General features: G+C 40.2%; 1 protein-coding gene across 1 annotated transcript in view; it reads right to left on the bottom strand.

The window, feature by feature from the left end:
- LOC143748480 (receptor-type tyrosine-protein phosphatase S-like) overlaps positions 1-18,834 on the bottom strand; it is a 153,498-nt gene that overhangs the window by 91,690 nt on the left and 42,974 nt on the right. Inside the window, exons 5-7 of the mRNA XM_077240525.1 lie at positions 11,074-11,155; positions 5,331-5,432; positions 193-338 (exon numbers count right to left, since the gene is read on the bottom strand). Of these exons, the coding sequence (XP_077096640.1) occupies positions 193-338; positions 5,331-5,418 (234 nt within the window). The 5' untranslated portion in view covers positions 5,419-5,432; positions 11,074-11,155. The remainder of the gene's footprint in view (positions 1-192; positions 339-5,330; positions 5,433-11,073; positions 11,156-18,834) is intronic.

Here is an 18,834-nt window from a genome sequence, read left to right as displayed (position 1 = left end):
TGATTTGCTGCTCAAGAACCATTTCTGGTTATTATCAGTGTAGGACACCGTTGTGTTGCTTCAGATTTCTGAATAGAAAGTTTAAAAGAGAAGCCTTTATTTGAAATAGAATCTATAGACGAGTGTAATGCGTTTGGTGCCAGTGTAGAACTGAAGTCCTCCAGTCAGTGATTGACAGGTCTGGCTCCTCACCTCTATTCTCTGCGAATTCACTTTCTTGCCCTTCTTGTTCCAGAACACCTGAGGCTTGGGGTCTCCTGTGGCCTGACACACGAAAGACACGACTCCACCGGACACGCCGATCTGATCCATCGGGACCTTAACGAACTGAGGAGCCGCTGGAACACCCAACACACAAACACACAAACACAAGACGTTACTGAGAGACGCCCTCATCCATTAATCACCGTTAGCTTTTACACTCTTCATCTTTGAGTTCCACTAACAGCCGAATAAACTTTACACTTCATTTCAAAAAGCCCTTTTGAATTAGACTGAGATAATTCTTATACATACTCTTCAGCATTACATCAAATACATTTTTGCATTTAAATGACTTTTTTCAGAGCAAAGCATTCTGGGAGAGTTACAGCACAGCTAACCAGTGAACAATTTTTTTTCAAATATTTTGTATAGAAAAGACACTAAATATTTAGTAATAAACGCTGTAAGAACAATAGATCCGATCAGTTGATGTGAATAATAACTCTATGATCTTCTGTAGAGCTGTTTACAGCTGAATTTGAATTTGTCTCATATTTGATCAAGTTTCATCATTGATTCTGATATTTTCCTGTTTATTGCTGTGAAACGATCTCCCCTGTACAAAGCGCTGGAGTAATAAAGCTGACTGGACATATAATGACATTATAATATCAGTCTGCTCTGAGTTGTCTGGCTATTGAAAGATCCATATTGATCTAATGACAGTGAAATAGAGAAGCATGGCACTTTTACTCGTCCTGATATCAGTAAGAGCATAAAGAGTCTGTGAATGATGCAATAAACACCCGCCTAACTCTCAGACTGATTCATAAAAGGCCACTAAACACTCGACTCTGGAAGCGAGAGGATCAGCTTATACAACACACACACCCACACACACACACACACACACACGTCCTGAAATAAGATAAATCCCATCACATAGAAACTCTTTCACCTAGATATCATCATATAGAGACTGTGTCTGTTCCCTGAATTAGGACATACAAAAAACTCCCAAACCCATTTAAGGGTAAAAATGTAATTGATGTTCAACAAATAAAATACAGATATAATACAGATTAACAAATGATAAAGCTCGGGTTGTTAAATATTCGATCCCTTACTTCAAAAGCACTTATTGTTAATGATATGATTACAGATTATAACCTAGATACGCTGTGTTTGACAGAAACCTGGCTAAAACTAGACGATTACATTATTTTAAATGAGTCCACCCCTCATGATTACTGTTATAAACATGAACCTCGCCTGAAAGGCAAAGGGGCAGGTGTTGCTGTAATTTATAGTAACATCTTCAGAATTACTGAGAAGTCTTCTTTTAAATATAATTCTTTTGAAGTGTTGGTGCTTAATGTAACCCTATCTAGTGTAAATGATAAATCACGTTTTAGACGTTTGTGCTGGCTACTGTATACAGGCCACCAGGGCACCATACAGACTTTATCAAAGAATTTGCTGACTTTCTATCAGAGTTAGTACTGCCTGCAAATAAAGTCCTAATTGTTGGTGATTTTAATATACATGTAGATAATGGAAAAGATGCAATGGGATTGGCTTTTAAAGACATTCTTAACTCTATTGGAGTTAGACAACACGTGTCAGGACCTACTCATTGTCGTAATCATACTCTAGATCTAATATTATCACATGGAATAGATGTTGATGCTGTTGAATTTCTGCAGCAGAGCGACAACATCTCAGATCATTATCTAGTCTCATGTAAACTTCTAGTCTCGTGTAAACTCCGTGTTATGTTAGACCTATCACTTCTTCCACTAAATATCGCTTTATTAATAATAATCAGTGTCATCATCTCAGCATCCCAGATAGTTTAGCAGAACTCGATATTGCGACAGAAACTTTTAACTCTCGCTTTTCCAGCACTTTAGACACAGTTGCTTCGTTGCGCTTAAATGGTAAATGGACTGCATTTATATAGCGCTTTAACAGACCCATTGGCCAACAAAGCGCTTTACATCTTGCCTCACATTCATTCACGCATTCATACAGCGACGGCGGTGTCAGCCATGCAAGGCGCCATCCAGCTCGTCGAGAGCAGCTGGGGTTATGTGTCTTGCTCATGGACACCTCGACACTTGGTCAGGTGGAACCGGGGATCGAATGACCAACCTTTCGGTTTGTAGACAACCTACATGAACCACTGAGCCACTGCCGCCCATATGAAGATTAAAGAAAATATTCCAACGCCGTGGTACAGCGAGGACACTCTCACACACAAACACACACACACACACACACACACACACACACACACACACACACACACACACACACACACACACGTGTGTGTGTGTGTGCTCTTTGATATCTTTCATCTGAAAGCCACATTTCTAGCATCTGTAAAACTAAACAGTAACTAATTTTTTCTGTCTTAAAACTTCCATCTTAAAAATATATCTAAATTACGTCATATGCTCTCAATGACAAATGCGGAACAACTAGTTCATGCGTTCATGACATCAAGGCTAGATTATTGTAATGCTCTACTGGGTGGTTGCCCTGCACGCTTAATAAACAAACTACAGCTAGTTCAAAACGCAGCCGCTAGAGTTCTTACCAGAACCAGGAAGTACGACCATATTAGCCCGGTTCTGTCAACACTGCATTGGCTCCCTATTAAACATCGTATAGATTTTAAAATATTGCTGATTACTTACAAAGCACTAAATGGTTTAGCTCCCCAGTACTTGAGCGAGCTCTTAACCCATTATAGTCCTGTGTCGGCACAGACTCTCAGGAGACACTCAAGGATGAATGAATCTTCAAGCAAAAGGAACTGGATGAATATTTGAATGCTACCAATGCTGATCTGAACTCTGCCTGAATTATAATCACACAGTGTTCGTTGGTTGGCCAGAGGAGGACTGAGCGACTGAGTCTGGCTTCTCGTGAGGTTTGTTCCTCCATTCTGTCACTGATGGAGTTTGGGTTAGCCTCTGGCTTGCTTAGTTGGGGACACTTAATACTCAACAATATTATTGATGTGACTGACGCTGCTGTATGAGAACTGAGCTGAGCTGGAGATAACATCTTCTTTTTTTTTTTTTTTTTGCATAACTGCTTTATAGATGAAATGACCAAATTTAATAATTGATGATCTTTACAACTTCAGCTGAACAACACACGAAATGCATTGTTTTCCTGTTATCTCTGTAAAGCTGCTTTGAAGAGATTTGTATTGTATAAAGTGCTATATAAATAAAGGTGACTTGACTTAACACACTCACACTCTCTCTCTCTCTCTCTCACACACACACACACACACACACACACACACACACACACACACACACACACACACACATACACATACACACACACACACAGCTGTAGTGGATACGGTGCTCTGAGTACATTTCTGTGGTGTCCTGTTGCCATAGCGGTGAGTTACAGCGAGCCGAGGCTGATCCTGTGACGTTCAACATGAAACCCACACACACCTGCAGGTGTGTGTGTGTGTGTGTGTGTGTGTGTGTGTGTGTGTGTGTGTGTGAGGAAGCATCAGAATTAAAAGCCTGAAAGCTGATCCCACTTAATTTACTCTGCTCTCTTATTTCTTTTCCACTTGTTTAACGTGTTATTTTATATTAAAGAGCAGATATTCACCTATAGAAAGAGCTCCACTAGAGCTGTTCCTCTTCTGCAGCTGTGTTCAGTGTGTAGTGTTGCTGTTTGATCATGAGAAAGCTCCAGTTCATCTCTATATCAGAGTAGTGTTTCTGAACTCCTGAAACGCCTCCATCAGTCGAGTGGCAGTCAGGAGAGTCGGGATTTTCCCGGTGGGCCGGTAGTGTTTCGAGGCCGCGAGTACGGTCTGATAACAGTTATACATTGCGAGTTCTGAGCAACACCATCCGGCGGCCTGGTGTGCAGCCGCTCTCAACCCGTAAATAAATGCATCGATCCAAATTTTTTCAAAAATTTTTTGAGTTCTTAAATGGTCTAGTGGGAGATCTTCTGCCAAGCGTGTCAGAGGTTACGGGTTCTAATCCGCACTCGTATAGTTTATCTTTTTCTGAATGAACACTGAACCGAACTGAGTGAACACTGAACTGAATCAACACTGAACTGATGTGAATCAACACTGAACTGAACTAAATCAACACTGAACTGAATCAACACTGAACTGAACTGAACTGAATCAACACTGAACTGAATCAACACTGAACTGAATCAACACTGAACTGAATCAACACTGAACTGAACTGAATCAACACTGAACTGAATCAACACTGAACTGAATCAACACTGAACTGAATCAACACTGAACTGAATCAACACTGAACTGAATCAACACTGAACTGAATCAACACTGAACTGAACTGAATCAACACTGAACTAAATCAACACTGAACTGAATCAACACTGAACTGAACTGAATCAACACTGAACTGATGTGAATCAACACTGAACTGAACTAAATCAACACTGAACTGAATCAACACTGAACTGAATCAACACTGAACTGAACTGAATCAACACTGAACTGAATCAACACTGAACTGAATCAACACTGAACTGAATCAACACTGAACTGAATCAACACTGAACTGAACTAAATCAACACTGAACTGAATCAACACTGAACTGAATCAACACTGAACTGAACTGAATCAACACTGAACTGAACTGAATCAACACTGAACTGAACTGAATCAACACTGAACTGAATCAACACTGAACTGAATCAACACGGAACTGAATCAACACTGAACTGATGTGAATAATAATTCTATGATCTTCTGTAGAGCTGCTTTACAGCAGAATCTGATTGTGTCTCATATCTGATGAAGATTCATCACTGATTCTGATATTCTCCTGTTTATTACTGTGAAGCGTTCTGTCCTGCGTGAAGCGCTGGACGAATAAAGCTGATTCTTCAGTATTTTGCGGTGAGAATGCAAAGCTATTCAAAAGAGTTCGACTCAATTTCATTCCAGCGTCCACCAGACATGAATCTTTCTGCTTTAATAATTCATTGCAGTAAAACAGCATCAGCCTCTGCTTAGTTTCCATGACGACATCCCATCACAAAAGGACATTGCATTGTTACCATACCAACACCAGTGTGTTAGACCTACTCAAGGCGTCGCAGGAGTTCTGGCAGAAGAAGAAGAAGATGAAGATGAGCATCGAGAGGAGAGGAGCTCTGTCGACCCGCACAGCCATGACCCTCGACGCTTCTGTGGAGCACACACACACACACACACACACACACACACACACACACACACACACACACACACACACACACACACACACACACACACACACACACAGTGTAATCAGCATCTGTCGAGATACAAACAGCACTGAAGCCGTTCAAGAAGGGGTTATAAAGCTCAAAATATCTGACAGAAGATGAAGACGACAATATCTATTTACAACATTATTTATAAATGTTGCTTGTGGCAATATCAATAAATGCTATTCATGACAATATTCATAAATGTTACTTATGATGATATCAATAAATGTTACAACAAGTTAACTCATTTTTCTTACGACAATATTAGTAAATTCTATTTACATCAATATTCATAAATGTTACTTATGCCAATATTAATACATTTTACTTATGATAATATTAATAAATGTTACTTATGCCAATATTAATACATTTTACTTATGATAATATTAATAAATGTTACTTATGCCAATATTAATACATGTTATTATGATAATATTAATAAATGTTACTTATGCCAATATTAATAAATGTTACTTATGCCAATATTAATAAATGTTACTTTTAAAAATATAAAAAAATGTTACTTACGACAATATTAATAAATGTTACTTAGAAAAATATTAATAAATGTTACTTTTAAAAATATAAACAAATGTTACTTACGACAATATTAATAAATGTTACTTACGACAATATTAATAAATGTTACTTAGAACAATATTAATAAATGTTACTTACGACAATATTAATAAATGTTACTTATGCCAATATTAATACATGTTATTATGATAATATTAATAAATGTTACTTACGACAATATTAATAAATGTTACTTAGAACAATATTAATAAATGTTACTTTTAAAAATATAAACAAATGTTACTTACGACAATATTAATAAATGTTACTTACGACAATATTAATAAATGTTACTTAGAACAATATTAATAAATGTTACTTATGACAATATTCATAAATGCTTCTCAAGAAAATGACTCTTGATTTAAGAATTTTTAGATATTTGTGCTGGAAAACAAGACAGAAACACTGAGGAAGAACATTATTTTTTGAGGTGTAGAAATAACGCAGAATCTTGTATTAATATGGTGTAAAAAAAAACATATACAACAAAAATACAGTATGGTTGCACAATAAACTGCAATGTTGAAGGCAACCGTTCATCACTGCTGCGAGCCAAGCCGCTTTCTGATGCGGTTTCGATCCGGCGCAGATGCGGCTCATTACAGCGGATGTTTAATATAGAGTAAATGCTTTTATGGTCTGGACTCTGATTAGAATAAACACACACTCAAACAGTCGTGAGTAAAGTGCTTGTGTACAACAACACACTCATCTCAAGCCTCTCATCATCACTACACTTATATAGATATGGATTTTTTACAAGAGAACCCATTAATTATTGAAAAGCTTCCCAGGCATTGTGTGTTTACTCTCTGGCCTTCACATCCCACCGTGTGCTAACTACACACACACACACACAGACACGCGCGCGTGTTAAAAGTGTCTTTCCACGTTAATCAGAGTTCGTGCTAACCAGCCATGACATGCGACGATTATATTTTAGAAACGGTTTCTATTTTTCAGCGACGCACGCTGGAACAACAAACACAAAGTGTGGCAATGATAATCTCAGGTACTGTTTATGTGCTTTATTTAATGTCAAAAGCGTGTAATGTGACTTTGAATATCATCAGTGCTCCTGGATAATTCACCTCAGATCTTGATATTAAACAAATGGAAACAAGAACGTTCAAACTGTGAACAAACAAGTGTATTCTTTGACAAAGATTGTTTTAGTAATTCAGTAGCCTATGTAGTTTTAATAATGTCTAAATGGTGTAATATTTGTGAATTATGTATTTATTTTCTTGAGAGTGCCGTCAGGATTACTCTCGGGTGCCGCGAGACTCCGCCCACACGCTGCTCTGATTGGCTGTGGGGTTTGACTGATTTTGACGCATCTAGTGTGGACAGAATAAAGATCTGTCGCTGGAATCTTATCGCATCGCCTCTGGATCGGACGCATTCCCCCGAGAGCGAGGGACTGCAAAGCATCAGTGTTTACTAGGGGTGTAAATCGGACAGTTCATCACGATATGATACGACATCGATTATCTGATTCAGCGATATGATATTTCCCGATACCTCAAAAAATTCTGCGATACAATTACGATTCGATTCGATTCAGGGCTGTCTCAATCAATTTATCGATATTTAGATATTATGTGCCAGGTGTACACAACCAGTTACGTTTACTAACTCACAAATGCATCCAAAAATATATAACATGAAAGTTTAATTAAACTGTTTGAAAATTGCACACCCTCTCTCCAATTGGGACATTTGCAAGTTGTTTGTTACAAGTTACAAGTGAAAAAAAAAACATGATATATGAAAATGAACAAGAACGGAATTATCTGTTTTTGCAATTTAACTCTATAACAGAAGAGTTAATTTGTAAAAACAGATAACTCCGTTCTTGTTTACTTTCATATATCATGTTTTTTTAGTTTTTTTTTTTGGGCATTTGAATATCAATCAAACTGCAGCTGGGTTGTTCTGATGTAATAATAACAAAAAAAAATACAGGTAACTTATAAAATTAAAGTTCATTGAAAGTATTTATATATATATATAGAGATAGATAGATAGTGTGGCAAAAGCAGATAACTAAAACACTTTTAATCTTTGTAACGTTAATCTCCTCAGCTGACATAGGCGCGTCAAACATTTGTTGTTGTGATTAACGTACACGCAATACAGAGAGCTTTTCCCTCACCACTAACGTGCTGTTTTAGGAAGATTCCGTGAAAAAGTTTAAGCTTTTATTTTCCTTTTTACGCCCCAAAGAAGATATTACGGGTTCATCAAGTTCGTTGAAATCCATCCTGGATACATTTTTAATCAGCTTTGTCGAAACTTCTCTCAGCTAGCGCGTCTTTTCAAAGTGACTATCAGCCTTGTCACCTGACCTGAATACTGCGCACTGATTCGCTAAAACAGACTTTTCGGGTTGTTTTCACAAACAAGAAGGGTGCGTGTCGTTTCTGCTGTAAAACATAAACTCGCGATGCACTGACAGTGAAAAATTCTGGCTTTTGTTGGGTCAATCTTGTCAGCCGTCTATTTCAGCAGAGAAAAGTTATGTGAGGATGTGGAGAGTGTCAAAATAAAGGTTCCGTATATCGATATTTTATGTGTGGCATCGATGCATCGTATCGTTAGACATTTGATCGATGCATCGATCCATATCGATGTATTGTTACACCCCTAGTGTTTACTCAGTCCATTATTCTCCTCCAGCGCTGAATGTGCGGATCGTCAAGATATCCCATATCCATCAGGATACATTATGCACTTTTCATTCACGTGAACAATAATAGAAGGAGAACCCAAACATGAGAACCAGGACTGAGGATTGAGAAGTGTGTGTGGCGTCAGACACTCAAACACATTCCCTGTGGTTCTATATATATATATATATATACACTCACCTAAAGGATTATTAAGAACACCTGTTCAATTTCTCATTAATGCAATTATCTAATCAACCATTATTGCTTAGCTGTTGCTTCAATGCATTTAGGGGTGTAGTCCTGGTCAAGACAATCTCCTGAACTCCAAACTGAATGTCAGAATGGGAAAGAAAGGTGATTTAAGCAATTTTGAGCGTGGCATGGTTGTTGGTGCCAGACGGGCCGGTCTGAGTATTTCACAATCTGCTCAGTTACTGGGATTTTCACGCACAACCATTTCTAGGGTTTACAAAGAATGGTGTGAAAAGGGAAACACATCCAGTATGCGGCAGTCCTGTGGGCGAAAATGCCTTGCTGATGCTAGAGGTCAGAGGAGAATGGGCCGACTGATTCAAGCTGATAGAAGAGCAACTTTGACTGAAATAACCACTCGTTACAACCGAGGTATGCAGCAAAGCATTTGTGAAGCCACAACACGCACAACCTTGAGGCGGATGGGCTACAACAGCAGAAGACCCCACCGGGTACCTCTCATCTCCACTACAAATAGGAAAAAGAAGGCCCCTTAGTGCCAATTGGGCATCGTTTAAATGCTACCTGAGCATTGTTTCTAACCATGTCCATCCCTGTATGGCCACCATGTACCCATCCTCTGATGGCTACTTCCAGCAGGATAATGCACCATGTCACAAAGCTCGAATCATTTCAAATTGGTTTCTTGAACATGACAATGAGTTCACTGTACTAAAATGGCCCCCACAGTCACCAGATCTCAACCCAATAGAGCATCTTTGGGATGTGGTGGAACGGGAGCTTCGTGCCCTGGATGGGCATCCCACAAACCTCCATCAACTGCAAGATGTTATCCTATCAATATGGGCCAACATTTCTAAAGCGTGCTCCAGTGCTAGCGTGCTCCAGTGCTAGCGTAATCTCTAGCGCTCCGTCAGGATCTGTTGATTCCTCTGGGAAACACATGAACAGATCCAGCATATACTCACAGACGCTTGTATTGTAGAACTACTTCTAAACTACATACTCTAAAACACTGATCTCAGAGGCGCTGCACTAATGCTAATGTGCAACTCAAGCTTATTATAGGTTTACATTTTTACATTAGTATTTATTTTAATATCATTTTCAAATTTCCTATAAATTTCAGTTTAGTTTTAGTTAGTTTCATTAATGGTTTGTTTTCGTTTAGCTTTTTTTTTTTAACACATTTTTATTTAGCTTTTATATATTTAGTTTCAGTTTTAGCATTATGGTTTAGCAGAGTTAACAGAACTCTTCCAATTCCCATGATTATTACGATTATTCTTTTATGGTTATTTTTATAATTAATCCTTTCAAACATTATCCATTTATGCTTTTTGTCTATTGCATCTTTTAATATCATTCACTCATAGTTTTAGTCATATGCATGTATTCTATTCAGACCAGACATTTAGTTTAGTTCTACTCTGACAAACGTATGTGTATTTCTGGGCTAGACATGCTAGCTGTTTTTCTCCCTTCTGCTCAGATCTCCTGTCTAATATGTGCGGTATCTTGTTTTTTATTAAGTTTCACATGAGGTGATTATCTTACCTGGAATTAAAGTATATCTGTATTTGCATAAGGTCTAGACATGATGGAAATACTGATTTGGCCATTTCTGCTTCTTAGGGCTGGTTCACACAGAAAGCGGTTTTGCATTGAAAAACAGAAAAAAGACGCAACGCTCATACATCGAAAAACAAAGTAGCGCAGTCCAATGTAAAAACGTGATTATTCGATACAGGATGAGAGCTTATTACTCACAAAAACGATTATTTATTTTTCGTAATGATTACTTTATTTAGATGGCATCTGTGCAGTCGCCCATCAAAGGTAAAGTGCGAAACGAACACTTTCTAAAATGAGTTTATTTCCTTCGCTCCAGGAAACGCGTCTGCGTTTTCTGTCAGGCCTCATCAAAGTTCAGTCGATCCCGTGACACATGCAAATCACACGCTGGAGGAGACGACACGTACAGAAATAGAGGGAATGAAGGGATGTCATTATCCAGCACACACACACACACACACACACACACACACACACACACACACACACACACACACACACACACACACACAGTCTACAGATACTCACCGCACTCGCTTCTCTTTTTTCTAGATGTGTTTGAGCTTCATGTCCTGGTTTTCATAATCCTCAGCGGTCTGATCCGGTGTTCCTACAATCAGACACGACATGGGAGATTTAAATGAACAAATATTATATAACACACAAGAACTATTGTCTAATAAAGCAGCAAGAGGCCGTGAGTTACAGTGATTTTACCATGAGAAAGATCGGTCAGACACACACGTCACAGAATGTGTTTTATCAACATCTGGTTCAGTGTGTTCAGTGTCACTGACCAGCTCACAGAAATATATGTTTTGATAAAGTTGCCATTACGTTACGCAAACTTTATTTCTGAATGTTCTGTGAACGTTCAAAACATCCAATTTTTCAAATGTTAAACTAGTGGTGGACATCAGTACTGCAGTCCAGGTTCTAAATATCAGAGATCATTGTTTCCCCGCCTCCTCAGACTCGACGTTCACGCAACAGGAAAGAGCGCGATGGACAGCGAAAGCCGAGGAGACTCAGACTGTAAGTTGATGAGGTGATTTATCCGCGTTTTAATATGCTCTCGTTCATAGAGATTTTTAGATGGATACCGAGGCTTTTTAGGTTGTGTGGAAACTGCAATCTCTGACACAGTTTGTTTGCTGGTTTCCAAGGCTACAATACACGGTGTTTCCTGGCAACTGGCATCCCGGGGTGAAGAAGCACTATTGGCTGAACTGGCAGTGGGCGGAGTCACAGACCAAAGCAAAAACCGACTGACAACACGGAACGTGTAAAATACTAAATAAAAGAACTGGCTGTAGAAATGTTTATCAGAGAAGCAAGTATGTGAACTCAGCGTATTTCCTAAATATCTGCAAACATATTATGGTATTTTTATGCTTTAGTAGAGTAAAAATGTTACATACAGAATCTTTAACCCAAGAAAGGAAAGCTGCTTCTTCGAGCGATTACGTGATTGACATGAAGATTAACAGCAGCACTGAGGCTTTCTGACTTTCTCTCTATATCTGAAGCTGTTATTTATCTTTGGTGCATCGAGGCGTATCTTGTCTTACTGTTGCCTAGTCAACCTCTCTCACATTCTCTTTCTCTCACTCATACACACACACACACACACACACTCTCTCTCTCGCTCGCCCGCTCTCAGTATCTTCACCACTGTTGGCTGTGATTGTAGAGTCCACAGATTAGACCAGTGGCCGCTGGGAATATGGTTTCTATGGCAACCATCCAAAGCAGCCAGAAACCAGGATTGGTGGCCGGCGGTCATGTGACCCTGAGCGGAGGTCAAACATGAAGAAAAACGTCATTCATTACCTGATGTAAATTACTAATGCATGCAAGATTAAAACATAGAAAATTAAGTCTGTTCTGTACTATGACATAATTTTCTTGTCAAATTAAACCCATTTAATCAAATTCTCATTATTGTAATGCAAAAAAATTATATGCTAGTTTTATTCATTTAGCAGATGCTTTTATGCAAAGCCACTTACAAAGGAATTGAACAAGCGCTTCATCTTAAAGAGGCAATAAACATGAGAAAAGCTAGTAATACAAAGTTTCAAGCATTTGAGGTAGAAATTCCACAACGCACCTGATTCAAGTTAACCTGTGCGTCTCCTGATCGACGTCTCAGCCCTTATAACACTCGTAACGAATAAGGTCTTGTGAACACTGACTCGTAACGAATAAGGTCTTGTGAACACTGACTCGTAACGAATAAGGTCTTGTGAACACTGACTCGTAACCGATAAGGTCTTGTGAACACGGACTCGTAACGGATAAGGTCTCGTGAACACTGACTCGTAACGGATAAGGTCTTGTGAACACTGACTCGTAACCGATAAGGTCTTGTGAACACGGACTCGTAACGGATAAGGTCTTGTGAACACTGACTCGTAACCGATAAGGTCTTGTGAACACGGACTCGTAACGAATAAGGTCTTGTGAACACGGACTCGTAACGGATAAGGTCTTGTGAACACGGACTCGTAACGGATAAGGTCTTGTGAACACGGACTCGTAACCGATAAGGTCTTGTGAACACGGACTCGTAACGGATAAGGTCTTGTGAACACTGACTCGTAACGGATAAGGTCTTGTGAACACTGACTCGTAACCGATAAGGTCTTGTGAACACGGACTCGTAACGGATAAGGTCTTGTGAACACTGACTCGTAACCGATAAGGTCTTGTGAACACGGACTCGTAACCGATAAGGTCTTGTGAACACGGACTCGTAACGGATAAGGTCTTGTGAACACTGACTCATAACCGATAAGGTCTTGTGAACACTGACTCGTAACGGATAAGGTCTTGTGAACACTGACTCGTAACCGATAAGGTCTTGTGAACACGGACTCGTAACGGATAAGGTCTTGTGAACACTGACTCGTAACCGATAAGGTCTTGTGAACACTGACTCGTAACGGATAAGGTCTTGTGAACACTGACACGTAAGAGTAAGGTCTTGTGAACACTGACTCGTAACCGATAAGGTCTTGTGAACACTGACTCGTAACGGATAAGGTCTTGTGAACACTGACTCGTAACGGATAAGGTCTTGTGAACACTGACTCGTAACCGATAAGGTCTTGTGAACACTGACTCGTAATGAATAAGGTCTTGTGAACACGGACTCGTAACGGATAAGGTCTTGTGAACACTGACTCGTAACCGATAAGGTCTTGTGAACACGGACTCGTAACGGATAAGGTCTCGTGAACACTGACTCATAACCGATAAGGTCTTGTGAACACTGACTCGTAACGGATAAGGTCTTGTGAACACTGACACGTAAGAGTAAGGTCTTGTGAACACTGACTCGTAACCGATAAGGTCTTGTGAACACTGACTCGTAACGGATAAGGTCTTGTGAACACTGACTCGTAACGGATAAGGTCTTGTGAACACTGACTCGTAACCGATAAGGTCTTGTGAACACTGACTCGTAACGGATAAGGTCTTGTGAACACTGACTCGTAACCGATAAGGTCTTGTGAACACTGACTCGTAACGGATAAGGTCTTGTGAACACTGACTCGTAACGGATAAGGTCTTGTGAACACTGACACGTAAGAGTAAGGTCTTGTGAACACTGACTCGTAACCGATAAGGTCTTGTGAACACTGACTCGTAACCGATAAGGTCTTGTGAACACTGACTCGTAACGGATAAGGTCTTGTGAACACTGACTCGTAACCGATAAGGTCTTGTGAACACTGACTCGTAACGGATAAGGTCTTGTGAACACTGACTCGTAACGGATAAGGTCTTGTGAACACTGACTCGTAACGGATAAGGTCTTGTGAACACTGACACGTAAGAGTAAGGTCTTGTGAACACTGACTCGTAACCGATAAGGTCTTGTTAACACTGACTCGTAACGGATAAGGTCTTGTGAACACTGACTCGTAACGGATAAGGTCTTGTGAACACTGACACGTAAGAGTAAGGTCTTGTGAACACTGACTCGTAACGGATAAGGTCTTGTGAACACTGACTCGTAACGAATAAGGTCTTGTGAACACTGACTCGTAACGGATAAGGTCTTGTGAACACTGACTCGTAACGGATAAGGTCTTGTGAACACTGACACGTAAGAGTAAGGTCTTGTGAACACTGACTCGTAACCGATAAGGTCTTGTTAACACTGACTCGTAACGGATAAGGTCTTGTGAACACTGACTCGTAACGGATAAGGTCTTGTGAACACTGACTCGTAACGGATAAGGTCTTGTGAACACTGACTCGTAACGGATAAGGTCTTGTGAACACTGACTCGTAACGGATAAGGTCTTGTGAACACTGACTCGTAACGGATAAGGTCTTGTGAACACTGACTCGTAACCGATAAGGTCTTGTGAACACTGACTCGTAACGGATAAGGTCTTGTGAACACTGACTCGTAACAGATAAGGTCTTGTGAACACTGACTCGTAACGGATAAGGTCTTGTGAACACTGACTCGTAACGGATAAGGTCTTGTGAACACTGACTCGTGACGGATAAGGTCTTGTGAACACTGACTCGTAACGGATAAGGTCTTGTGAACACTGACTCGTGACGGATAAGGTCTTGTGAACACTGACTCGTAACGGATAAGGTCTTGTGAACACTGACTCGTGACGGATAAGGTCTTGTGAACACTGACTCGTAACGGATAAGGTCTTGTGAACACTGACTCGTAACGGATAAGGTCTTGTGAACACTGACACATACAGCCACTTCTGCACACTCGTGAAACGCTTACAGCCCTACTGGTGAATACTTAAGACATCATAGAAATGTTATATTCACTGTATTATAAATATAATACCTATGTAACAGTTACATCATTGACCATATGAGGCTTTTCCAGTAAATTAGTATTATAGTAAATCTTATTATATAAGAGCACTGTATGGATCAGAAAGCCGAAGAGAGGGAAATCTACTTCATATATCGTACAGTATCTCAATGCAGAAACATTCTAAATATTGTTGAACATTAAATTAAATGTCCCCAACCGAGCGAGACAAGCCAAAGGCGACAGTGGCAGTTCAGAGAACATTCAAAGTAACATTCTCATAATGTTTGAAGAATGATACAGTGGAATGTTTGCATAACCAAGAAAAAAAAGAAGTTTTTAAAACGATAAAAAAATCCATTGGTAAAGGATTTCATTCTCTGGATTATGAAAAGTAGGCTTTGTCATACATATTCATTCATTCATCAACCACGTTTTTGTAGGATGTCTAGCAAGAACAATAAGCGTGTCGATGTCTAGAATGTTTCTGCATTGAGATACTGTACGATATATGAAGTAGATTTCCCTCTCTTCGGCTTTCTGATATATATAAATATATATATATAAATTAACTAAACTAATAACTGTTTTTACAACAAAAATGAACCATCACTGAACTTACTGAAGCTGGACTGTGACGCTATTTTCTTCTACTAACAAACTTTTTTATTGCATTATTTTCCTGTTATCTCTGTAAAGCATCCATTTAAAAAACGTCAGACGAACATCCAACTGAAAAGTTTCAGAAAAACATTCCATGGTCAATGTATAAATAATGTTTTTGTTCTAACATTTAGAGAACATTATTAAAGACCAGATAACTTTAAAGGAACGTTCTATTACCGCTTGTTCATAACATTGAGAGAAAGGAAGTGCCAAGCCCTGTGTTGTAAACTCTCAGTAGAGTAACCCAGCTCTGAACACATGAGTAGCCCTGACCCAACCCTGAGAGCACCGGGTCAGTAGTGTTAGTGTTAATCTCTCAGTCTCGAGCTCCAGCTGTCGAGGGTCAGCACATCTGCAGAGAGAGAGTCGAGGGTCACAGATGGGCGAACGACACGCTCTCGGACACAAGCCGCTTACGGAGGCAACGGCAGATTGTGCAGCTCGTCGATGTTAAACGAAGCTGCCGTCAGTGCAGATGTGTATGAAAATGACACTAATGCTTAACAGCTGAAACACTGGAGTTCACTCTACAAACAAGCTTGAGCTTCGACCCCGTCTGCTGCTTCTCTTCACTGACACTCACTGAACATGAGCATCATCATCAGCCTCAGCGCACGCGTTCCCAGAGTCCAACACTAATCTCTCACTAGTGCCATCAGCACATGATGACCAACACCTCAATGCTCTCGTGGAAACATGGTTGACCTCCACATTGGGCCCTATCATACACCATGCGCGGCGGCGCAAGTGTGTTTTGCCAGTTTCGGCCCGACGCAGTTTTCATTTTCACGTCTTACGCCATGTTGTTTAAATAGAAAATGCATTTGCGCCTGCATCTGTGGCTCATGGGCTGCTGTTCTGAAAACCAGGTGTGTTGAGGAAAGTTACTTTAAAAAGTAATGCATTTCAATATTGCGTTACTCCCTTAAAAAGTAACTAATTGTGTTACTTAGTTACTTTTTAAGAAAAGTAATGCGTTCCGTTTGCGTTACTTTTTTCCCACCCGCTTTTTTGATTTTGAAAATTCTGATTTTGCATATCATTGATTCTATTCATTTTGAGGAATCCTGAATCTGTTTATTGTGTAAGTACTAATGTAAATGCATGCTCACATTTAGTCTAGCTAACCACCACACACACACACACACACACACACACACACACACACACACACACACACACACACACACACACACACACACACACACACAACGCCTCTGCACTTACGATTTTTCTCAACATTGGGACAGAAGAGCTGTCAGTCAATAAATGGGGAAAAAAGTAACTTGCGCTACTTATTTGAAAAAGTAACTCAGATATGGGTAATAAGTTACTTTACTAGTTACTTGAAAAAGTAATCTGATTACGTAACTTAGTTGTAATGAGTTTCACATAAAATCAGTCTTGAGACTCAAACTCAGTCTCAGTCACACGAACTCAGTCATTCACACAAACTTGGGGCAGTCATGGCCTAATGGTAACAGAGTTGGACTGGTGACCCAAAGGTTGCTGGTACGATTCCAGTACCGGCAGGAATATTTCACACACACACACACACACACACACACAGCTTTAACCTCACGCACAAGCAGATCTGTTTCCTCGCTAGAGAGGCGTTCAGTTTTTCCGCTTGCAAATTCCATTTAAATAGCGAATCCGCCATGGCGCGAGCCCATTACTCATAAAGAGAATAGAAACAAAACACACCCATTACTCATAAAGAGAATAGGGTCGACCGTGTCTGTGCGCCCAGCGCCGTGAGCGCCCACCATTTTCCCCGTCGTTAAACTGGCAAAAATGTATTCGGACGCCCTAAGTGCACTTGAGCCGTGCGCTGTAAACCATGAGCTTATATCATTAAAATAGGGTCCTTAGTCTTTTAACTGCTCTGCTAAAAATGCTTTTCTTACTCAGTATTTTTGTTTTGTTTCCAGTCCAAATGTCAAAAAATTCTTAAATCAAGATGGATTAGTAAAAAAATGTTTTTTTTTGCAGTGTGTAACTTTACATGAAATCGACAGAGACTACATTTGCATTTGATTTGATTCAGACTTCAGGAAACCTACATAAAATATGTCAAGTCCTCTTTATTCCTCTAGCGTGTGTCTCATGTGTGAACGGTGAGTGTGTTGGAGGCATTAACTCTGTTTAACTCTAAAGTCTTTGATCCTGCAGAACAAATGCTGGAATGGTGTTGAGCTGAAACCCCTGAGGCTCTGCCTGGAAGCCATCCAGAGCTGAAACCAGTCAGATCCACCACTGACTCTCACACACACACACACACACACACACACACACACACACACACACACACACACACACACGGTCCTTCACACACACCATCAATTTGAGCGCTTAAGCGGACAGGACTGCTGGAGGCGTGTGTTTGACGTGTGTTTGGTGTGTTCAGGGTGGACAGGACTGCTGAAGGCGTGTGTTTGGCGTGTTCAGGGTGGACAGGACTGCTGAAGGCGTGTGTTTGGTGTGTGTTTGGCGTGTGTTTGGCGTGTTCAGGGTGGACAAGACTGCTGAAGGCTTGTGTTTGGCGTGTGTTTGGCGTGTGTTTGGCTTGTTCAGGGTGGACAGGACTGCTGAAGGTGTGTTTGGCGTGTGTTTGGCGTGTGTTTGGCTTGTTCAGGGTGGACAGGACTGCTGAAGGTGTGTGTTTGGCGTGTGTTTGGTGTGTTCAGGGTGGACAGGACTGCTGAAGGCGTGTGTTTGGCGTGTTCAGGGTGGACAGGACTGCTGAAGGCGTGTGTTTGGTGTGTGTTTGGCGTGTGTTTGGCGTGTTCAGGGTGGACAAGACTGCTGAAGGC

This window comes from Siphateles boraxobius, unplaced genomic scaffold (assembly GCF_051911475.1).
Source record: "Siphateles boraxobius isolate OS27281-9 unplaced genomic scaffold, OSU_SipBor_1 238, whole genome shotgun sequence".
Lineage (NCBI taxonomy): Eukaryota > Metazoa > Chordata > Actinopteri > Cypriniformes > Leuciscidae > Siphateles > Siphateles boraxobius.
This window is presented reverse-complemented; position numbering and strand designations above follow the sequence as displayed.